Raw genomic sequence first — 24,442 nt, forward strand, 5'->3', positions numbered from 1 at the left:
GTGGAGCCTTCTTACAGTGCTTGGTGTTTCATTCTCAGATTATGTGTTCACATTCTGTTTGTTTATCAATAGAGAGCAGATCATAAAACAGTCTACAGAATTAGTCTGCAGAGCCTATGGTGAAGTGTATGCAGCTGTGATGAATCCAGTCAATGAATACAAAGATCCAGAGAGCATTCTACACCGATCGCCGCAGCAAGTGCAGACACTTCTCTCCTGATTGTCTTAGAATGTGTTAGCAAAACATTGCATTCCTAAAACACTGAAGGTTTTCTTGGTTTTTAGTCTGTTAATCTTTACTTTGAAATTTGTTGGTTACAGTTTTCTTTGTATCATAAGAATGCAGCTCCCAATAATTGCTTTGCTTTGGTCACAGTAAAGTGAAAGTAAGTAACACGTGTTGACCTGAGTTGGCATTGCTCTGTGTCTGCACTCCACGTCTCTCCAGCTCTGCAGTTCCCCTCAATTCTGGAATATAAATGTGTGGGGAAAGAGTAGTATGAGAGGTTTGAGGGATTTTTTTTTTTTTACAAGATTAGTTCTAAATTAACTGTACATTAAAAAATTATCTAAACTTAGGAATTAGTTTGAAGATAGGACCTAATAAATACCTCTTTACTTAAAGATTCATTTGCTTTTTTGCTAGATATTGTGAGTAGGTATACTTAAACTGAGGAGCAGAAATGTGCATTCAGCAAAAATAGGAAAAGAGAGAAGTAATTTAAAGGTGGCTTCTGCTCTGTGTCTGCCCTAGACTGAATTCAAGGCGAAGTTCGGCACTTCATATGGGATGTAGGCATCCTGTGCTGCGTGTAAATCTAGTGTCTAAAAAAGAATACTTGTGGTACAATGCGGACTCTAACTTCAGCACACTTTGGTGTTCAAACCAAAGAAATAAGGTGTACTCTAACCCTGCAGGAAAAAGGCCAGAGTAGCGATTGCTAATTGACGTTATGTCTAGCCTTATGGTGGCCCCTTGTTTGGGCTCTGACTTTAGAACCGTACCAAGAGTAAGATTCAAAATCACTGTTTTTGTTTTTTAAAAAAAAAAAATCTAAATGTGTTTGATGTGACTTGACTTTGACTTTGTGGGTAAGATTTTGAGGACAGATTTTTATTAGCAAAATATCTTAATTTCTGGGCTTCCCTGGTGGCACAGTGTTTGAGAGTCCGCCTGCCGATGCAGGGGACACGGGTTCGTGCCCCGGTCCGGGAAGATCCCACATGCCGCAGAGCGGCTGGGCCTGTGAACCATGGCCGCTGAGCCTGCGCGTCCGGAGCCTGTGCTCCACAACGGGGGAGGCCACAACAGTGAGAGTCCTGTGTACCGCAAAAAAAAAAAAAAAAATCTTAATTTCTGGTAAATCCATAAAAAGAGCTAAGTCTCTAAATTATATGTGAGAAAATGAGGCATAAGGAAAAAATTGACTAGGTTAAAATATTTAGAAAAGTAGTAAGATAAAATTACTATTTATATAGCAAATATAGAATATATAACAAATTAGTATTTACAGAACATGGTGTGTTCATCTATCTGAAATATGATTTTTTTGGAGCAAGAGTGATTGATTATATATCATCTCTTTTGGTATTTAATCTGTATTTTTAGTCTTTTTCCTTCAATGAGTATATGTGATATATAAAAGATAGAAAATAAAGTATGATATAAATCAAGAGCTTAAATTTTATATAATTTATATCTACTGTGAGAAAAGATTGCTTACTTACCATTAGTGAATTCCTTTGATTTCTAGGAAAAAAGTATATTTAGTTTTTTACTTAATTTTTTCAAATAAAATATTAAACTGTTTTTAGAGTAGCAATCATTGCAGTATTTTTATACATTGCATCAGTGTGTTTTTAGAAAATATGCTAATAGGAAAGAAAGTACAATATAGGGCCAAATTGAGATAGCCAATGGAAGATTGATGAGCAGAACGTGGTTATCAGTGTGATCTTGAAAACTTAATTAAAATAAAGGATTGTAAGTGTTAATTCATTAGCTTAACACTGCATTTGCTATTTACTTCATAGTTTGCATCTTGAACTGTTTTGAGATGGCCTAGGTATAACCTTAGGTAATGCGTGTCAGCCTTTCCTTCAGAGAGAAAAGGTATTTGCCTGACCAAAACCCTCTCTGGTTGAACGTTTCCATTTCTTTCTTTGTGCTTGTACTTGGAACAGGTGAATGTTATCTGAGAAAAATCACACAAATAGACTGATTGACTTTTTAAATTCATGATCACAGTCTTCAAATGGCACTCAATATTGCTTTGTAGTTCTACTCTGTCTCTGGTAAACTCACCTCCCCACTTTTCAAGATGACTTTTCCACCCTCACTTAGTTAATGACCTTCATAATTCATTGAGAAAACAGCCGGTAGGCTAATCTCCTGCATTTTTCTACCCTCATATATTGCACTCATCTTCATCTTTCCTCCTTTTGTGCTGGAGACAGTGTCCCTCCTCCTGTGACAGGCTGTTCCCTTCCTCTGGACTCTGGATTCCATTCTCTCACCTTCTCCGAGACGTTTCTGAGTTATCCCTCTCTTTTGCTTCAGCAACTTGTGACTTCTCTGTAGGATTATTCTCGACAGCATACACAGTGCTCTAGTGTTGATAGTATTTTTTAAAACTTTCCACCTCCCAGATCCTCACACCTCCATTTCTCTGCTGCTTTTTTTAATGATCGTCTATGCATGCTGTCTTATATTTCTGCTGCCGTTATGTCTTAAATTAGCCCCATATGGCTTCAGCATCACCACTACAACACAACTAACCCTGATGAGATCTCCATAGTATTATATGTTGTCAAATCCAATGGATTCTTCTCATTCCTTATTTTATTAAACTTTCAATAGCATTCCACACACTTATGTCTGAAATACTATACTTCCTAGGCTTTCACAGCACAACTTTCTGCTAGTTTTCCTTCCAGTTCATTAGCCAAACCCCTCTCAACCTCCTTCCCTGGTTCTTTTGCCTCTTTGTGACCTTTAAAAGTTCGCATACTCTAGGGCTTGATCCTCAAATTTTTTTCCTTGCCTTAGGAGTTTTTTATTATCTCACTATAGCCTGGCCTTTTCTGACTGCTATTAGCTCACGTCCTTAGGTCTATCCATGTAGTGGAATACTCTACAGTAGTGAAAAATGAAGTAATTTCCAAATACATAATGCTGAACCAAAAAAAAATTACAGAATAATATAGTATGAGTCCATCTATAGAATTAAAAAAAAAGATAAAACAAATTTATACATTCATGGATACACGTGGTAAAGCTATAAGGAAATATAGGAAATGATGTGGAATTCAAGATTATCTCACAGGATCTTTAGAAGTTACTAATGTTCTGTTCTTACAATGGAGTGTTGGTATATGTATATTATTTTGTTATTTTCTAAAATTTACATATATGTGACGTGAACTCTTGTCTATATATTCCACAATTTTAAAAAGAGTTTAAAAAAATTGTTTAACACGGCCTGAGATAAAGTTAGAACTCAGTATGTTAGCTAATATTTTTCATTGTGCTTGTTATTAAACACGTTTATTAAGTGCCAGCTGGGGCAGGCTCTGTGATAAGCAACAAGGTTTTAAAAGACCACTAAAATGTGCTTCTGTCATTGAATTCCCTGTCTTGCACAGATATCACATGTATTATAAGTAGACACAATGCAGTTTGATAGGGCGTTTGTGCATGTAGGTAAGAGGAAAAAATGAACTAACATCATTTTTTATGAAAACCACATGTATGTACTTGGGGTTGAAGAGGCTGAGAGCATAGAAAAGAAAGTTTTAAAACACAACCATACATTTTTAATTCTTTGATGATCATAATGACTGGGTTACATTAATTAGCTATTTGATTAAGATGCAAAATTGTCTTATAGGTTGGGGACATCAACAAAAACATTGGATTAAGGAATTCCAAAATTCTGCCTCTCCCTAAAAGAAACAATAAAACTGGCCTTCAAAAACTGTCAAGATCAACTTTTTCAGAACGCTAGAAACCAACTAAAAGCTAATAGCAGTTAGATTGTGCTTATTAAAAAACTAAGCAAAACAAGCTGCATCTCGGCATGCTTTGTGGTATTTTAACTTAGGCTAGTCCTGTGCTTTGCTCCCAAACTCAGCAATAGCCTTGAAAATAGCATCCCACGCTTCCTAGTGCTGGAGAAAGCAGAATGGACCAGGTTTGCAAAGATTGTCCTTACTTGACATGTCTCATGCCTCCCTGGGAGACCCATTTGAAAAGCTTATTTTTCTCTTGCCTAACTTGGAACTTGCCCAGGGCTAAAGCCACTACCCAGGGGGAGGGGCCAGTTGAGGGGAGGGGCCAGTTGAGAGGAGGACACTTCTCTGCTGCCTGAAGTTAGGACAAATGGTAGACTAAGGTAAAAGCTTGGGAAGAAAAGTTAGAAATGAAATAATAAGGGTTTTGAAACACTCTGACATATTCTTGGCGATCTAGAAATCTAGTGCACATGTCTAGCACTGTGCATGCTCAAGAAGGACCAGAAAGACCCTAAGCACTCACCTCTGGGTAACCTTGAGGCTTTGTGGAAGCAGAAAGTGAAGGCTGAAGCAAAGTTAGAAGCTACCTGGCTGAATGTTGAAGGAATGCCCCAACTCTCACACACAACATCTCAGCAAAGACTGGGAGATTTTTTTGGTTCCAGACATTGAAATCTCTGTCCAGTTATTAGCTGACAACTAAGCTAATGGACCACTTTAACTGGTCACGCACAACAAAGAATATAGATTTTACAAAATTAGTTCAGGAAGGTCACTGAAACATGCAATAACAACCACGAAAGGCACCAACAGCAGACTCTGAGGGATGGGGTGAGAAAATCTGATTTCCCAACAGAATGGGCACATTCCAACAGAATGGGCACATATTAAAAATGCTCATGCTTCAAGAAGAAACAAGCAAGGTGCTCAAAGCATGGCCAATACACAGAAGGAAAAAAAAACAGTCAATAGAAGCTGTCCCTGAGTAAGCCCAGATGTTGGACTTACTAGGCAAAAGACTTTAAAACATCTCTTCTAAATATGTTCAAGGGCTGAAAGTAAGTATGAAAACAATATCTTACCGAATACAGAATATCAATAAAGAGGTAGAAGTTTCAAAAAGGATGTTTTTATAGTTATAAATTTATAATCATAAAAATAATTTAGTCATAATTTTATAAAAATTATAGAAAAGAAACTTCTGCAGTTGAAAAGTATATTAACTGAAATGAAAAATTCACTATAGGAGTTCATCAGATTTGAGCAGGCAGAAAAAAGTATCAGCAAACTTGAAGATAGGTCAATTGAGATTATCCAGTCTGAGGAACAGAAAGAAAAGAATGAAAGAGAATGAACAGAACCTCAGAGACCTTTGGGATATTATCAACAATATTCACACAATGGGAGTCTCAGAAAGAAAAAATAGGGAGAAAAGGACCAAAAGAATATTTGAAGAAATATTGGCAGGAAACTTTACAAATTTGATGAAAACCTTAACATACACACTCAAGAAATTCACCAAGCTCTATTGTAGGATAAATTCAAAGAAATACACCAAGACACATCACAATCAAACTATCAAAAGGCAAAGACCAAGAAGGATTCTTGAAAGCAAGAGAACTCATCATTTGCAAGTGATCCCCAATAACACCTGATTTCTCATCAGAAACCACAGAGGCCAGAAAGCACTGGATGACATATTCAAAATGGTGGAAGAACAACTGTTAGAATTCTATATCCAGCAAAACTGAAAATATAGGAGAAAGTAAGACAGTCTAATATAAAAAACAATCATGCCATACATGAATGTTTAAGGGTTCTTGAGGCTGAAATGAAAGGGTACTAGACAGTAACTAAAATTAGCAAAGAAATAAAGAATAGCAAGGAAATACAATACATGGGCAACCCTATAAACCAACTAGATTTAATAGACATCTACAGAACACCCCATCCAGCAACAGAGGATACAGCCCTCTCATGGGCACATGCTGAATTATCTAAGACCACATGTTAGACCACAATACAAGTCTCAGTAAATTTAAAAAGATTAAAGTGTGTTCTCCAGCCACAATGACATGAAATTAGAAATCAGTAACAAAAGGAACTTTTGAAAATGAATATGTGGAAATTAAATAGCATACTCTTAAATAACCAATGGGTCAAAGAAGAAATAAGGAAATTAGAGAAAACTTCGAGATAAAAGTTTTGTATTAAACAGCATATCAATTCTTACGGGATACAGCAAAAAGTGCTCAGAGGGAAATTTATAGACTACATTAAAGAAAAATAAATTTAAAACCTACCTTTATACCTTAAAAAACTAGGAAAAGAAAAGCAAACAACTGAAAGCAAGAAGAAGGAAATAGTAAAGATTATAGCAGACAGAAAAAATATAGAATAGAGAAGTAACTGTTATTTCAGCAGATTGATGTGCTAAGCATTCTGTAATGCAAGTACAGATGTGTTTGAGTACACATGTAAAAAAGATGTTTCAAAAATTGTTTCTTACACAGCATGTTGAAAAGAGTGTTATTTCTGAGAATGTATGGGCTGACCATTGTGTAATGCATGCAGACAGGTGTTTAAAGACATGTAAGAAGAAGTTTCTAGGAGTGCTCCCTGCTCATTGTGTTAAGAATAACGTTATTTCAGTTACTGGATGTGCTGACCATTCAGTATTGCATGTAGAGAGGTGTTTATATATTTAAAAATATAAAATAGGAAAATACAGAACAGAAAAGTTGGTTTTTTGAAAAATTTTTTTAAAAAATTGACTACCCTTTAGCTGGACAAAGAAAAAAAAGACAAAATTACTAAAATCAGATATGAAAAGAAGGGACATTACTACCTCACAAAAATAAAAATGATAACAATACTACAAATAAATACATGTCAACAGATAATATAGATGAAATGGACAAATATTAAAAAAAAACAAAGTAAACTGGCTCAGGAAGAAATAGAAAATCTGAATAGACCTATAGCAAAGAGACTGAGCCAATAATAAAAACACTTCTAATTTTAAAAAAAGCCCAGGACTAGATGACTTCACTGGTGAATTCTACCAAATGTTTGAAGGATTAACACTAATTCTTATCAAATTCTTCCAAAAAATAGAAGAGCAGGGAGCATATCCTAACATATTCTATGAGCCCAGTATTTGTTATTGGTATGACGAAGCCAGAAAAGGCACCACAAGAAAACTACAGACCAATATTCTTTGTGAATATTGACACAAAATCCTTAACAAAATACTAGCGAACAGAATCTAGCAACATATTAAAGGGTTATATACTATGATTAAGTGGATTTATTCCAGATGCAAGGTCAGTTTAACATGAAAGTTAGTCAATGTACTATACCATATTAATAGAATAAATGAAGAAAAAAATGCATGATCACCTCAACAGATGCAGGAAAATCTAACACCCTTTCATGCTAAAATAAAGAAACACTCAACAAACCAGGCATAGAGGAGAATTTCTTCAACTGAAAGGACATTTATGAAAAACACACTGCTAACATTGTACTTAGTGATGAAAAGCTGAAGACTGTCCCCTGCCAAGATTATGAACAAGATAAGGATGTACACTCTTGCCACTTCTATTCCACATTATACCAGAAATTCTAGCAGAGCAATTAGGTAAGAAAAAATTAATTAAAGACACACAAATTGAAAAGGAAGAAGAAACCCTATGTTTATTTGCTGATGATTATGGTCTGTATATATTTATATATATATAATACTAAAGAACAAAAAAACCCAAAACTATAAGAATAAACAATGTAGCAACATTGCAGTATACAAGATCAGTATGCAAAAGTCTGTTGTATTTCTAAACATTAGCAGTGAACAATCTGAAAATTAAAAAAACAATTCCATTTATGGTAGCACCACAAAGAATAAAATACTTAGTAGATTTAACCAAGGAAGTGAAATACTTTTCCACTGAAAACTACAATACCCTATTGAAAGAAATTAAAGGTGCCCTAAATAAATGGAAAGACATTTCATGTTCATGGATTGGAAGACTAAAGATTGTTAAGATGGCAGTATTCCCCAAATTGATCTGTAGATTCAATGCAACCTCTATCAAAATTCCATCTGCCTTTTTGTGTTCCAGAAATAGACAGGCTGATTCTAAAATTCATATGGCCATACGGGGGACCTTGAATAGCCAAAACAATCTTGAATCTTCCCAGTTTCAAAACTTGTTACAATGCCACAGTAATCGAAACAGTGTGATAGTAGCATAAGGATAGACATACAGTTCAGTGGAACAATTTAGAGTTCAGAAATAAATCCATGCATCCATCATCAACTGATTTTTTTACAAGGCTGCCAAGACCATTCAATGGGGAAAGAATAGTCTTTTTAACCAATGGCACTGGAACAACTGGAAAACCACATGGAAAAGATTGAAGCTGGACCTATATCTCATACCATATCCAAAAATCAACTCAATATCAAAGATCTAAATGTAAAAGCTAAAAACTAAAACCCTGAGAAGGAAACATAGGTGTAAATCTTTGTGGCTTTGTATTAAGCAACAAGTTTTCGTCTTTTATACAATAATGGATTTTTAAATAAAAATATAAGTAAAATGTAGAGTCACATAATGTTGAATACTTGCAGTAGGTCAGTTTATTTTTCCTATTAGTTAAATATGCTGTTAACAATTATAAATAGATAGGCCTACATATGGTTACTTCTGGGCTATAGTTGTATTTAAGCACAACTATTTGGAAAATACATACTTATTCCTCCTCAGAGAGAATGTGCTTTTGGAAATGGATAATATAATTATGTATTTTTATGGATCCAAATATAAAACTGCCATAAATTGGCTACGAAATGAATGTAATAATCATATTAATAACGGCATGCCAGCCTATCAAATTCAACTAACATTAATGCCAGTGAATATTAAAAAATAAAAACTTTCCTAGCACTGATAATGTAATAAGTAAAAATAAATTGTACTAAGTTTATAAAAATGAGATGAATTGGGGGAAAATTTTGATAGGGCCAAAAATATCCATATGAAATATTTGCTTGCTCTGAGGGGATATATCATTTTTTGACAAAGTGTTTTGTCATTGTGTATTTTAAACAGGGAAAGTCCAAGCCAGTCTAGAGTTTTCAAAGTTTATAGCTTGGCCACCAGGAAATTAATGTACTTGAGTATGCTCTTTATTTCCATTAATGTCAAGATCTGAAATTCCCCTGGAACAAGCATTACTTTTTTGCCCACTAACTGCAGAATGACAAGGAGCAAGAGTGATTTTCCTTATGCAAGCCATCATCAAAAGTTGGGTCTCCTGTGCAGAGCCCAGCCTTTCTACGGGTGTCATATGTATGAGCCTAGTCTGCAGGATTCAGACAAGAGCTGCTACTGTTGCTAGCCAGGCCTCTGATGGAACATGAAATGGTAATGGGGATTGAACTGAGGTAGAAAAATGCACTTGCCTTAGAAGCCACGTCTTAAAAAGGAAACCAAAGATTTGATTAATATTCCACAGACTTGTAATATGTATTTAATAGCAGATCAGGAATCTTTCTTGCTTAACAGCTGTATTAGTTCCTTTTCATAAACAAAGATGTAAGCAAAGCAAGCATTCGAAAGCCAAAAGGCTATCGTTAAAAACAAAAGTCAACAACAAAAAGAAAAACATCAAGGTACCCTGCGTTTATTCTGCATCTTACAAAGAAGAAAATCACTTATCCACTGAGTAGTAACAGGTTAAGGTAATGAATCATACAATATTAAACCATGATGGAATTTGCAGAAACCAAAAATGTGCAAATTCACTCTTATGATTTCCCGAAAGACGCTCTTTTTGCAAGTGGTAAATCATTAGCAGTGGTGTTGCTCTTGGTAACCGCAGGTCCTGAGGGATGGTGCAGAATTAGTATTGCTTCCTACTTTCTGTATGTCGTCATGGTGGGGTGAGGCTAGTGCCATCTCTGTCATATATCTAATTTCCACATATGTGGATACATTTCTGGATCTTTGTTGCATTCTTCTCATGGGTGTATTTATTCCTGCACCAATAACTGCTACTTGAATTGTCAGAGCTTTATAATAAATCTTGATATCAGGTAGGGTGTTCCATTTTATTTTCTTCATCTAGAGTGCTTTGGGCATTCTTGGCTTTCAGCTATTTCACTTAGATTTTAGAATCAACTTTATATTTCTCAAACAGCAGTTGGGAATATGGTTGTGATTACTTTGAATCTATATATAAATTTGGATAGAATGAATATCTCTATGATCTTAAATAATTCAATTTGTGAACCTGTTGAATTTTCCCTATTTATTCAGGGTAGGGTTAGTGTCCCTTAGAAAAACTTTTATAATTTTCTCCGTATAAATCTAAGAAAATTTTGTTATATTTTTTTCCTAAGAAACTTACAATTCTTGTTTATAGTGTAAGTGGTATCTATTTTTAAGTTACATTTTTAAATTATTGGTTGCTGTATATAGAAATGGAATTGATTTTTGTGTGTTGATTACATTAGATCCAAGCATTAACTAACTTTTTATTTCTGATGATTTTACTTTGGGTTTTCTGTATAGACATTTATATTATTTGAGACTAGATGACACTTTTGTTTCTTTCTTTGCAATCTATAAGCCCTTTATTTCTTTCCCTTGCCTTAATGTGCTGACTACAACCTCTAGCACGATGTAACTAATAGCAATGATAATAGACACTTAATTCTGATTTTAAAGGTAATGCTTGCAGTATCTCGCCACTAAGAATTAGGTTTTTAGTTGATTAATCAGAGAGGAAGTTCTTTATATTCTTACATGCTCTTAGTTATTAATTATGAATAAGTGTTGAATTTTATTAAGTGACTTTCAGAATCTATTGAGATGTGCATGTGGCTTTTTTCTTTTACTTTTTAATCTGGTAAATGACATTTATATTTTTTCTGATGATAAAGAACTCTTGCATTCCTGGGATAATCCTAAATTGATCATATTATTTTCTCTTTTTGTATAAACCACTGGATTTAGTTTTGTTTATTTTTGTATGTTGACTAGTGACCTTGCTAAATTTACCAATTAATTCTAAATTTTATCTGTAGATTCTTTTGTAAACTTTATCCATGCATTCCATCACATAGTCGGTGATTAATGGGAGTTTTGATTCTTCTTTTAATTTTTCTAGCTCTATGGTACTGTATAATGTTTAACCAGTGTGATGTTACAGTGTTGAATAGAAGCGGTGAGGATAGTCACCCTTGTCACCCTTGACTACCCTTTAGAGGGTAGTCACCCTTCTAAAATGTGGGGAAGGAGGGAAAGCTTTCACTAGTAGATATTTTGTAGATAAGCTTTATCAAATTAATAAAGTTCACTTCTGTTCTAATTACTTTAAATTATGAATGAGTATTGAATATTATCAAAAAATTTTTTTTCTCTATTTAGATAACCATATGGTACCCCTCCCCATTATTTGCTTAATGTGGAGAATTTCAAATGTCAAAATAACCTTGCCTTCCTGGAATAAATCCAGTGGGCGTAATGTACAATCTCTTTCTATATATCTCTTGATTTGTTTTATTAATATTCTATTTAGAATTTTTGCATCATGTTCATGAGAGATTGCGCTGTAATTTTCCTTTTTTTTCAATGTCCTTGTCAGGTTTTGGTAACCAAACCTCATAAAGCTAAGTGGGACGTGTTTTCCCTTTTTCTCTTGTCTGGAATAGTTTGTGTAAAATTGTTATTACTTCTTCCTTAAATGTTTAGAAGAATTCCAGGTGAAACCAGCTTACCTGGTGTTGTCTTTGTGGAAAGGGTTTAAATTGCAGGATTAGTTTTAAAAATAGATACGGGACTATGCATATGGTCTATTTCTTCTTGTGTTAGTTTTGATGAATTCTGTTTTTCAAGGTATATGTCCATTTCATCTAAATGTATTGTCATCCTCTTATCTTTTTTAATGTCTGTGGACCTGGTAATAGTAATTTGTGTTTTCTTTATTTCTTTTTTTGTTTCCTTCTTAGTCTTGCTAAGAGTTATGGACTTTGCTAGTCTTGTCAGAGAATCTGTTTTTGATGTGATTGATTATGTTTGTTTTCTATTTTGTTGATTTTTTTCCTTATCTGTATTATACCCTTCCTACTACTTTATTGGTATTTTATTTGCTCTTCTTCTTCTACCTTCTGTTTTTTTGGCCATGCTGCTCAGTTTGCAGGATCTTAGTTCCCTGACTGGGATCCAACCCGTGCCCCCTACAGTGGAAGCGTGGAGTCCTAACCACTGGGCCACTGGGGAATTCCCTTTTTCTACCTTCTTGAAGTGGAAGTTGTATCATCAGTTTTCAAATTTTCTTCTTTTGTAATATATTCACTTAAATATGTTCATCTGTATTTCCTTCTAACACAGACTTAGCTATATCCATAACTTTTATGTCATATTTTTATTATCTTTCACTTCAAAGTATTCTCTCGTTTCCATTGTGATTTCTTTTTTGACTCATGAATTATTTAGAAATGTATTTACAAATATATGAAGACTTCCTAGTTATCTTTTTATTATTGATTTTGAGCTTAATTCTACCATAGCCAGGAAATATATACTGCATATCAGTCCTTCTATATTTGTTCATACTTGCTTTAGGGTCCAGCATATGACCTATTTAAGTGAACGATATCCCCCTTACACTTGAAAATGATGTGTTCTGTAGTTACTGGGTGCAGCGTTCCACATGTGTTAAGAGGATAAACATTGTTAATCTTGTGCAGATCATCTGTAGTCATGATGTTTGATCTGCATGTTGTCTCAGCTACTGAGAGAGATTTAAAAACAAAATTTTTAACTGTGATCGTGGATTGGCTTATATTTCTTTTTAGTTTTGTCAGTTTATGTTTTATATGCTTTGAAGCTATTTCTCAATATTTAAATTTTATTCATTATAATTTTTTCTTTGAACCATTAGTTACTTAGAAGTACATTATTTGCATTTTTGCTATTAAAGTTTTTAGCAAGGGAATGAGGCAATAAAATTTATTTCTTAAAAAGCAATATTGATGATGATGTCGATTTCCTTCTGCCATGCCCCTTGGGCATCCACTGGCTGTGTCCTACTCCACAGTTATAAACGTAAACTACAGACTCACCAATTAAGCTGATGTATGAACTAGTGGCAGCTCCAGTCACTATGATCCCATGATAAATTCAGCTAAATCCTCACGTTCGTACTGTTCACTCCTGTCGTTCTCTCTCAGACCCTGGGTTGGGTGACGTGGATTCTGTTGGCTTTTACTGGTGTTTGAATACTAGCCTATGACTTTAATCTCTAAGAGATCTTGATGTCTTATATACTAATCTGATTTAATTGACCAAAACGACCTCATCTCAAAGCGAGTTATGGTAAATAAAAACGTTAACAAGTATAAGCAAATATATCACACTGGTTTCCAGCTCCCAGTTTTTTGAGATAATAAAATGTGAATCCTTTTTATCACTGAACGTTGCAATATTCATTGTAGATGGTTTTTCTTGAACAAAATAAGGAGGCAGTTTTCTTGTTTGGTGGACATTCTGCTATTTATAAAATCTTCCATAACCTGAAGCATACACGTAATGTAAAATTCAGTTTGGTTTATATCCAATAGCTTCTGAGAGTTTTCCATGGACTTTTGGTGGTCGGCAAAGGACTTATTGGAATAGAAATATCACAGCTTCTGTGCTGTGTGCAGATGCTTACTGAGTGTGGTGAAGGAATCATTCTCTATCTAACTGAGCACATATTCTGAGCAATTAGGCCAAGTGCCAAAACCATTAAGGCTCAAATGCCAAGTGCCTGTAGGGAGGGTTCTGTTACTGGATTTAGCAACCAACCCCTGGCTCACTTACCAGAGGGGGGCACTCCAGGCTTCCTGATCGCCGTGCCAGCCTGGCTGAGGCTCAGCAGCTGTCACCCGGCTGCTGCTGGCTTCTACACGCTCTCCCCATCGCTGCCTCTGTCCCCCCTCTTCTTGCCCATCTGCCCTCCATGTGGCTGCCACCTGAGTGGTGGGCGCACAGTTGGAGGCACCTTACAAGTTGAGTCATGACACCAGCTGACACATTGCATTCACCTTTCCAGTGCCTCCATACCCCGCAAGCCCCTTCTACAGCTTGGCAGCTTGAAAGGAAAGGATTGCCAATTCCTGTTTCATAACATTTCAAGGGCTCCATTCTGAGTCTCTGGAGTATCCTGGCACTCAAGGAAACTGAGCACGGGGGCGGGAGAGGGAGAGCCACACGGGAAATTATGGACATCCAGGCAAGCCCTGGCCTGCACCCAACAAAACCTGGGGAGACAGGGAACGAGAGTAGCATTTGTAACTCCAAAATTGTATCAAGATGAGCTGAAGTCTGGTTCTGTCACTTCCCCATCCTGCCCTGTCCCACAACCATCACCCCCCCAAAAAAAAAGAGCGGTGCAATTTCTTAACAATTTGACTTTTATCCAGAACTGAGGCTCTTTGTTTGTTAGAGCTAAGCATTTGGTCCAAGACTGTCTGATTCTTTCTGTGGGAACTTGAATCAGCACCCGCCACCCCAGGCCCCATAGAAGAAGCAGATGGGGATCTTGGCGAGGTTCGGAAGTCCAGGACTTGGACAGGTTGAGAGTTCTATCTGCCAGACTGACTGGCTTGTAATTAAAAAGCTTCTCCTCTTCCTCTTTTGCACTTCTCAACTTATCTGAGGAATCAAGAGAGTGTTCAATCATGCATAAAGACAAATCTGTCCGTATAAGTGCAGATCTGCATTTGAAGTCAAGGGCTTACCAGCAGAGATGAGTCACGCAGGCTGGTTAGGGCGATGGGGCACACCCAGTGTTCTCTGCACGGTTAGGGCTGGGGTGTGCAACCCCCCTTCCCCTCTGTTTGCATCTCTAGTCCCTCACCTAAGCTGCGCCTACACTAAACACCCCTTGACTGCAGGATTCTGAAGCGGGTTTTGGGTCTTGTTAGTGACACTGACACCAGATTGTTAATGTTTATCTGCTTTCTAATACTCAAAAGAAAATAAGTCGGGCTTCCCTGGTGGCGCAGTGGTTGAGAGTCTGCCTGCCGATGCAGGGGACACGGGTTCGTGCCCTGGTCCGGGAGGATCCCACATGCCGCGGAGCGGCTGGGCCCGTGAGCCATGGCCGCTGAGCCTGCGCGTCCGGAGCCTGTGCTTCTCAACGGGAGAGGCCACAGCAGTGAGAGGCCCGCGTGCCACAAAAAAAAAAAAAAAAAAGTCATTAGTCTCGACATTTTAATGTGTGAGCGTTCTGAGAAAAAACTTAAACTTGCTCCTTTGGACTAAGTTGTGCTCGTTGTCAGATTGAATGCATGTTAGAAACTTAAGAACAAAGTGAGGCATGACCACTTACGGCTCTTGGCGTAATAAGAACTTGGAGTTATTTTCACAAATATCTGTGTTTTTCTTTAAAATGTTCTAAAGTGCCGAGGAGTTGGGGTCTTCTCCCTAGAGGAGCTCTTCTGTGGGGCATTGGTGATTTGGAGGGGGCAACAGCAGGAAGCACTGCGGTCAGTGCCCACCTGTGACGGAAGAAGAGTGTTATTTCTCTGTGTGTTCATGGAGGGATCGTTTACGGATCTCACCAGAGTCGTGTGCACACTTCCAGGGCAGGAGGGGAAGATGTCACTTGTAGGGGTTTCCTTACGGGTTGGCAAGGACTGTGCTGCTACCTGAGGGTGTTTCCCCTGGAGTCATTCTCTGATGCTTAGATTTCCCTCTCACACAGGCAGACGGCTCCCATTCCAGCTCTGAATTCTGCCGGGATAGCAGGAGAGGTGCCAGTTGTCCAGCTTGCTTGGGTAGCCACACCAGGAGGAACTCTGGAGACGGTGGAGGGACAGGGATCTCTCCTCTGCAAGACTAGAGCTTTATCTTCCAAAGTGGAGACGCCCCAGCAGGAGGTGAGACCTGCTTACCATTAGTTGGTCCCGCTCTGAGTCATCACTGCCTGAAGCAGCTACCAGCTGTGGGCTTCACCAGTCCTTCGGAGGACCCCATGGTCACCGGGGTCTCCTCCGACCTCGTGGCACAGTCAGGCATTCTCAGATCGCTCCCACTCACATTCGTTTATGCAATTTTGTTTTTCTTGCAGTTTAACACACGCATCTCCGTCTCTCTCTTTCACACCCAGGCACAGTGAGATTTAGTAACCCATTTTAATGAGGCAATTATATTTTAACTCTATTATGTGCAATTATCCACTCACTTCAATTGCCTCAGCTGGAGAGCCTGGTGTTGAGGTCCTGCTGGCACTCGCTTGCTGGCCCCGGGTGCAGCCGGGTGGCTGGGCCTCTGAATGCTGGAACGCGGACACTCCCGCTGCCCCCCGCCCCCGCTCTCCACAGGTGGCTCAGTGCTACCACGGGGCAGGGACAACTGCAGTTTCTGGCCCACCCAGTGAAGCTCTTGATTGCTGTGTGGGTGGCCTAGATCTTTCCCATCTGCTCTGCTCTGCTGGCTGGGTTGTTTATCCAGGCCCCAGAGCCCCAGGTAGCCTTCAAGCTTGGAGGGACCAGAAAAACAGACTTGGGTAATCGGAGCCATGCACCTTGGTCTGGGTTTTTTTCCTATAGTCACCTAGGCTTTAGGTACCTAGGAGTGAGGGTGGGAGACGGGGGCTGCCGTATGCCCATCCTACCTTTGCAGGAAAGTCCCAGTAGTAACTTTAAAAAGGAAGGTTTTAATTATATCTGCATCATGCAGAGTAATATATCTAATTTATGTGGTAGCACAATGCATAACAAAGCGGTCACCCATGGACTTAACCACCCAGCTTAATAACTAGAATATTTCCGATACTTTTGCATCTACCTGTGGCCATTTAGTCCATCCTTGCCTATGCTTAGAGGGAGCCATTTGCTTGAATTTTGTCCCTACTTTTCACTTGGTTTTCTTCAAACTTTTAGCCCATATGTATGTATCTGCATTCGTTATCTGTTAGTTTTGCTTGCTTTGAGTTTAATTGAAACGGTGTCCTTCTATAGGTAGCCTTCAGTAACTTACTCTTCTCCACGTAGTGTAATGTTAAAGATTCATCTTTGCCGCTGTGTTGAGTTGCAGTTCATTTATACTCACTGCTGTATAATATCCCAAGTTATTTGTCCATCCTCCCATCAAAGGAAGTTCTGGCTTTTCTTGATATTTTTTGTTTTGTTTTTTTGGTTTTCATTATGAACAATGCTTCCATACATTCCTGTGTACATATACCAGTGCACATGCGCGAGAATTCCTCTATCTTGGACTGGAATTTCTGGGTTGTAGAGCATGAAAATGTTCAAGATTATAAAAGAGTGCCAAATTGTTTTCTAAAGTGGTTCAACCGACTCGTAGCCCTTCCAGCCAGGCAGTATCTTTTGGCTTTTTCAGATTCCTAAGTGTTCTATGTCCAATGTGACACGAGGGTTAAGAGCATTATTTGGAATATGAATTCCAGATGTTGGCTCTGGGACCTTGCAAAAATTAGTTGTTCTCTCTAAGCCTCAGTTTTTTCATCTGTAAAGTGTGGGGAAATACTTGAGTACAGTTCATTAAGGCAGACTCCTTGCCTTAATGAAAATGCAGCATCCCCCAGCAGCCCAGTGCCAAGTGGAGCAAACCAAAGTCCCCTGTGCTGTTGTTCAGCTACTTAGTACCATTCACAATTTAAATCTGTCCTGCAAAGAAAATGAGAGATCAGTAAGATATCAGAAGGTATAAACATTTTCTGGTTTGTATCAGAGGTGGTAATTTGGTGATTTACCTAATTAACACCCACCACTACTGCTGGTATCTCGTACATATCAGTTGGGTTTTCTCTCTGGGCTGTCGGTGGAACACCGGTGCCCTCAGAGCCCCATAGACAGCGGGAGCTACACCAAGACTCCCTCTCATTGGAGCTGCCCTCAGAGACAGCCAATGATGATGCTACAAGCAGTAACTAGGACCGGGCTTTCACAAAGCACATTTCTGTAAGGCCTATCATTGTCTCCCCACTGAGGTCCTCATAGTTAAATGTTATTTCTATTCCCATGTTTTACAGATAAAGAAACTGAGCGTTAGAGGCAATTAAGTGACTTGTGTCATGTAAATTGCAGAAGCTTGACTGAGGCCCAAGTCTTCTGTCCCTGGATCCAGTGCTTTCCCCACCTCCTCACTATGTCTTACTGTGTCATGCTCCTAGTACGTGTTCATTCATTTTTCCTTTCTATGTTATTAATATAATCCACTCGATTATAGAAAAACAAAAAGAAATCCATTTGTGTCTGCGGAGGTGGCTGTAGCCAATAGCCAGGATACCGAACAAAGTCCACTGTCAAATGTGCTTTAAGAACAGTTCAAGAATTAAATTGTGAAAGGCTCATTCATAATGAAAAAGGCTTCAGATCACGGGCTTTAATTTCTCCAAGTTTTAATGACTGTAAAGTTTGGTGACAGCTGAAGCGAGTAGTTCCTGCATCTTTATTGCTGGGATGCTTTTTCACGAGGAGCTTTTTCACCAGGCATTTTCATCACCGCCTCATCATCTTCTCCTCTCGTTTCTACAAGACCTCACTTGATAATCTTAATCGTCTTTTTAATGTTCACTTTCACTAAAAAAAACCTCTCTGGGCTCAGGCATCAGCTGCTCCTTGGTGACCGGGCTTCACGTCTGTCTGGCTGCCGCTCAGATGGTGAGGGCTCAGATGGTGAGGGCCCAGCTGTGGCTCTGCCCCGCTCCACCACCTGCACAGGCCAGCAAGAGGACACAGTGCCGCCGCTTGGGTCATTCCACTCAAGACTGAGGGATGAGAACCACCCCAATTCCCAATGACTCAGGGCCCAGCCTGCCCTCCGGAGTCTCACTCGGCAGGTCACAGATCCAACAGTCTTTCTGGCTTATTTCCCACAGATGCTGAAAGGCACTCGCCCCGCTCAGGTCACACTGCAAGATTTCCAAGCACTTCTTTGTGCACCGTCTTGATGTCGCGCGAGATCAGCCGGGTGTGATTGTCCCGGAGGCGTCCAGATGGAGGTAGAGTGTGCGGTGAGCCTCAGCCTTCCCCCCGGTCTCCCCAGTCAGACCCTGCCCTGCTGTCAGTCCTGTCACACGGTCATCACAGAGAGTGGTGACTGGACCCTGGAGCAGGGAGTTGAGGAAGTGCATCGGCCCAGGTTTTGTCTCTGCAGGAGAGTCCTGATTTAAGCCCTGATTTGAGTAAATGTGACTTTACTGGCCCTTTCTTTTCTTACAGACATGTTTCCTGCCCTCAGGGAGCTTATAGTCTTTATTTCCTCAGCTCTTCATTGCTTGAGGGCAAGAGCTGGGTCTTACTTTGTGTTCTTTGCAGGGACACCAGCCCCTGAATATTAGTTGAACTGACTTGGTCTTCGAATCTCAGAGAAGCCATCAGGTGTAGTGGTGGGTACACAGCCTCTGGAGCCCAGGCCTTAGAGTCCCATCCTCTCTCTGTCATCTGTTACCTAAGGCAGGTTACCCTGGCAAAGTAACATTGCCTTCTTGTGCCTCATAAACACCTGAAATGGACTTTGCTAAAGTTAATCCCTGGCACTGTGGTGTCACATAATTTACCATCCAGGACTTTTGAATCTCAGAGAAGTTCTCAGTGAACACCTGAAATGGACTTTGCTGAAGTTAATCCCTGGCACTGTGGTGTCACATAATTTACCATCTACTTCCTGGCTCTGAGACCCTTCTCAGACTCCCCTTCCTGGCCTGAGAACTCAATTCTTCACCTCTTATGGATGGTTCCAGTAAACAAGTAGTTGACTCCACTTACAGTCTCTTTAGAAAACAGAAAAACATCCCTCTTCCAATTACCCTGGGCTCTCTTGCCCCTGCTGAGGACCTGAAGGGTTTTCCAAAGCAACCAAATACTCTAGCCAGAGGTCCTAGTCTCAGACCAGCGACCAGCTAGTAAAGACCTATACTCCTGCCAATTTCCCAGGGACCGAATTCCTTCTATACACTTGCCATTTTAAATCACCCGTTTGGGGCCGGGCCCTTTGTATATTTCACGGCTCACCGTCACCTAAGCCCCACAAGGCAGACATCGGTATTGCTGTTGTCCAGTGAGAATCAGGAGGGTCTGAGAGGTTGAGGCTCGTTCCCCGGTGGCAGAGCATGGATCAAAGCCAATTCTGTCCCCTCTCCACTCTTCTTCCATCCTAGCTACAGGAAGGGAGAAATAGCAAATCTGTCTCCAAGGCAACCAGAGGAAGGAGGGTGGCCTTCCGAGAGCGCAGCTCATTTGGGATATTTATGTACACTTGTGTCTTGGGAAGAGGCTTGGGCTGGGGTTGAGGCAGCCACGAGCACTTTCCAAATGGACTTCCCTGGCTGTTGGAGGGGAGAGAGCTTCGTGTGGTCTGGATTCCCCTAACAGTGAGAGTCTTGAGCAGCGGCTCTTCCTTTTTCTTCTGACAAAGAAAAAAAGATTTTATGCCATTTATATATTTTTCCACTAACCACCAGAGAGGCCGGGACACAATGATTTTCCATAATTAGAAGCTGATTATCTGTTTCTACGTCTGCTTTGATTAGAACAGGAGGAAAAGAAAACAAAATACAAACTCTGAACTGAAGATTGTCTGATTTTAGATGGGCAGTGCCCAGTCATTAAGGAGCCGGGCCACTATCTTTGGTCCGTTATCTGGGGAATAGTAGTCACTGGACTATAGAAATTCTGCCCCAGCCTAATTTCAATCAGGATACTTTTAATGCTGGTAGTTTTGTAGAACTAGGTTAATTCTTTCCTATGACTTGAGCACCATCCACCTAATAATCAGCTGCTTATTATTTAAAAGTAAATGCATTCCTTAGAATAAGAAATGCTGTGATAGCTTGTGCAAAACCTATCATGCTGTACTCTCTCAGTTCAGGTGGAAATGGAAGTTATGAATCTACCGACATTGTTGTTTGCTCCATGATATCTAACTATTGGCTGAAATGTACCTAAAAATGAATCACGAAACGGAACACGAAGGTGGTAAGGAGTTTGTGTAAAGTGGTTAGGTGAACACCCACGTGTGTGTGGTGTGTGCTGAGTGGACAAACCCCAAAGTGGTCCCTCGGTTCCCAGAGCGGGACTGTCTAATTGCAGGAAAGGGCCCAGCCAACTGCTTCCCTAACTGTATTAATAGGGCAAACCAGAGCGTGCTGTTTATAGAATGCTCACCAGTAAGCCCCCAGTTCATATCTGCCAAAGGAGACCTTAGTCTCGACTTTCAGAGTCTTCCATATTCTCTATTTTTCCCCAAACTTTATATAATTTTCAAACTTTATAAATGCAGTGTACATTTTGAAGACTCCTTTCTTCTAATAGAAAGTTATTTTTTATAAGTTATTACCAATAATTTCTGGTGCTCAGAACAGAATGTAACGTACACATTAAATATGGGTTTTTTTTAAAGATCTTTTAAAAATTTTATTTATTTTTGACTGCGTTGCGTCTCCATTGATGCGCGCGGGCTTTCTCTAGTTGCGGCCAGCAGGGGCTACTCTTCATTGCGGTGCGGGGGCTTCTCATTGCAGTGGTTTCTCTTGTTGTGGAGCACGGGCTCTAGGCACGCAGGCTTCAGTAGTTGTGGCTCGCGGGCTCTAGAGCGCAGGCTCAGTCGTTGTGGAGCACAGGCTTAGTTGCTCCGCGGCATGTGGGATCTTCCTGGACCAGGGCTTGAACCCATGTCCCCTGCATTGGCAGGTGGATTCTTAACCGCTGCACCACCAGGGAAGCCCTTAAATACGGTTTTGAAACACTCTGAGAACTATGTTTAGTGTCTGGTACAACTTACATTCTTCTCAAAAGCTCTTCTCTTTGATCTGTGGATTTGGATGTTAAATTTCTTTCCTATAGATTTTTATACTGGTTCTTTTGTCAGTCTTCTTGTTTATAATTATTTTTATCAGCGGTTTGGGGCAAACTTTTTAATATTTTACACCTAGAAAGTTTACAAAGATGCAAAATTTGCAGTTTGTGTTTTCACATTATTGAGAAATCACCATGGTTATATTCGGGAAATTCCGAAGAAGTGAGACTGCAAATTCATTGGTAATGATTGTGTAAAATAGGGGTTATGAAAATGCAGAGCCACAACAGTGACACTGAAGCATCAATGAAATATCAACACTTCGACAGGGGAACAGCATTTCCATTGCTTTCCCAGCCCCCAGGGAAGGTCTGCTTTTACTGAGAAGCCATCAGGTGTAGTGGTGGGTACACAGCCTCTGGAGCCCAGGCCTTAGAGTCCCATCCTCTCTCTGTTATCTGTTACCCAGGCAGGTTACCCTGGCAAAGTAACATTGCCTTCTTGTGCCTCATTTTCCTCATTGGTAAGAGGGGGGATAATGGTTTTGCGACTCAAGCTAAAGCACATAAAAAGTGTAGAATAATGCAGTGCACATAGTAAGAATTCACGGGATGTTAGCTGTTCTTAGCTTCATTACAGTTATATTGCTGAAATTCGGATTGGAGAAAAAGGAAAAAACACACAACTCAGTGATCTCTACCCATTTAATCCTTGGTATAACAGACAAAGGTCTAGACAAAGAGTGAAGACATCTGGGTTCTGGTCCTGGCTTTGACTCACTCTAGCTTTGTGACCCTACTGCGCATCCAGGGGCTTGGTTTCCTCAGCACTAAAATGAGAGGATTGTAGTGGAGATCCATTCCCTTCACCTCTAACATCTAAGGTAGTGCTCTAGTGGGTCAAAAAACCCCTAAGAATTTAGTTATTTTTTTCATGTAGTATCACATCTTAATACATCAAAACAAAGCCTCCAGATGCCAGCTGAAGTGAGAGCTGGAAATATTCTGAAACAGGGTTTTCAGAGATACTCTGAAAGACACTTTTTAGGCAAAATTCTGATCAACAAAGAGTTGGGAAAATATGACTGTTTTTAAAAAGCTAAAGAAAACAACTGCAAGAGAATAGTAATATCAGCTCTTTTATTCTAGTGTCTGGCTTTGTTTCTAGGAACCATTAGATGAAACAAACAAGCAGAGGAAGGAGGAGGAGGGAACAAGAGAAATAAAGTACAACTTGTGTGTCATGTATGGTTGTTATTTTAAGAAAATGTATTCTGACCAATTTTATTCAAAGAATAAATCAACAAATACCAAGTAGCAGTCTGCCCCAAGACTTTTTTTCCCCCAGTATAGACCTAATCAAAATAATCAGGTTATGTCAAAAAAGTTTCCAGTAGAATGGTTGTCTCTATCTTTTCCAGTGTTATTGTTAAATGCTAGCCACTGTGGAGTTGCACAGCCCCCTTGCCTGGTAGTCTTAGCTGAGTAAACATGAACACTGTTCATTTTCCCCTTGGAAAAATGAAGGCGAACAATGGGAAAAGATGTAACAAATGTTTTGCAGCCTTATTATAAATATTTTATGAGTGAATCAGAGAAATTAAAGATGAAAAGCCCACTGACTCTTGCCGGTACCCTGAAGTCTACTGCTGTATACTTCTAAGTGGTTTGTCTGGTCTAGTTTTTAGTGACTCAGGTGGTAGGGAATTTACCACTTCCCTCAGAGCTGCTTTCCAAGTGGAGACTATCTGGCCTGCTAGGAAAGTTCGACAAATTCCCCTTGCTTTGTTCGATTTTCTCATTAGTCTCATCTGATTTAGCCCGTTCAGTTGCTCATCTTTAGTGTCTTTAGAGTCTTCATTGTTTCCTATGAAACAGGGTGTTTTTCGTTTCTTTCTTTTCTTTTCATTTAGCCTTTCTCTCTTCACTTTTTGCCCGGAAGGGAGCAAAGATTTTTATTTTTTGCTTGTGGATAGGTGAACAGTAACCATCATTCAGCAAATTCACAACAGCAACCACAACGTGAAGTGATCACTTACCATGTCAGGTGTCGTGTTAAATACTTTGTATACATTATCTCATTTAAGTACCTACTATTCGCCAGATACCAGGAATGCAAAGTTAAATACGATCCTACATTTTTGGCAAAGCTTATAATGTACCGGAGGGGACAAGCATTCAAACAGGTAACGTCAGCATAGCGTACCCAGTACGTGGGGCTGTCTTCAGAGTATTGTTGGGACATGGAGGATGTCCAGTCCAGCAGTGAAGAGAAGGGGACAAAGGCAGAGGTCAGGTGGGGTGGGAGGATGATATCCCAGAGGAGACGAACTCTACACCGAATCCTTAAAGAGTTAGAAAGGGCGTGTGAAGTTGGAGAGAAATTACATAGAGTTCAATGTTTTTAAGTTGAAAATCACGAGGATTGTTGGGAGGTAAGCTAGTCCAGGGTCCGCTTGTAGAAAACTCTGTATTACCTGGTGTGAAAACCTTGGACTTTGCTTTGGATTTTAAGCAGGGAAGTGACGTGACTGCCGAAAACATCCAGGAGTGGGGGCAGGAGATGGTGACTGTGGATTCTGTCCTCACTCACTGGTGAGATGCAGT

The 24,442-nt window shown here is 39.5% G+C and overlaps 1 protein-coding gene across 10 annotated transcripts in view; it reads left to right on the forward strand.

Moving 5' to 3' along the window:
• Positions 1-24,442, forward strand: part of COG6 (component of oligomeric golgi complex 6) — a 279,030-nt gene that overhangs the window by 63,806 nt on the left and 190,782 nt on the right. For 5 of the 10 annotated variants that reach the window (XR_009516828.1, XR_009516824.1, XR_009516823.1 and 2 more), the window contains 2 exons: positions 15,778-15,952; positions 18,919-19,041. The exons of 1 other annotated variant lie outside the window; for it this stretch is intronic. Coding sequence is in view for 2 of the 9 variants with exons in the window: in XM_059996095.1 (XP_059852078.1) it covers positions 73-220 (148 nt within the window). In the remaining 7 variants the exon portion in view is untranslated. Of the gene's footprint in view, positions 1-72; positions 3,963-15,777; positions 15,953-18,069; positions 18,210-18,918; positions 19,054-23,003; positions 23,115-24,442 lie in introns of those variants that run through there. 4 more of the 10 variants (XR_009516826.1, XR_009516827.1, XM_059996097.1 and 1 more) reach the window with 4 other exon arrangements.

Source organism: Delphinus delphis, chromosome 18 (genome assembly GCF_949987515.2).
Source record: "Delphinus delphis chromosome 18, mDelDel1.2, whole genome shotgun sequence".
In the NCBI taxonomy this organism is placed as follows: Eukaryota; Metazoa; Chordata; class Mammalia; order Artiodactyla; family Delphinidae; genus Delphinus; species Delphinus delphis.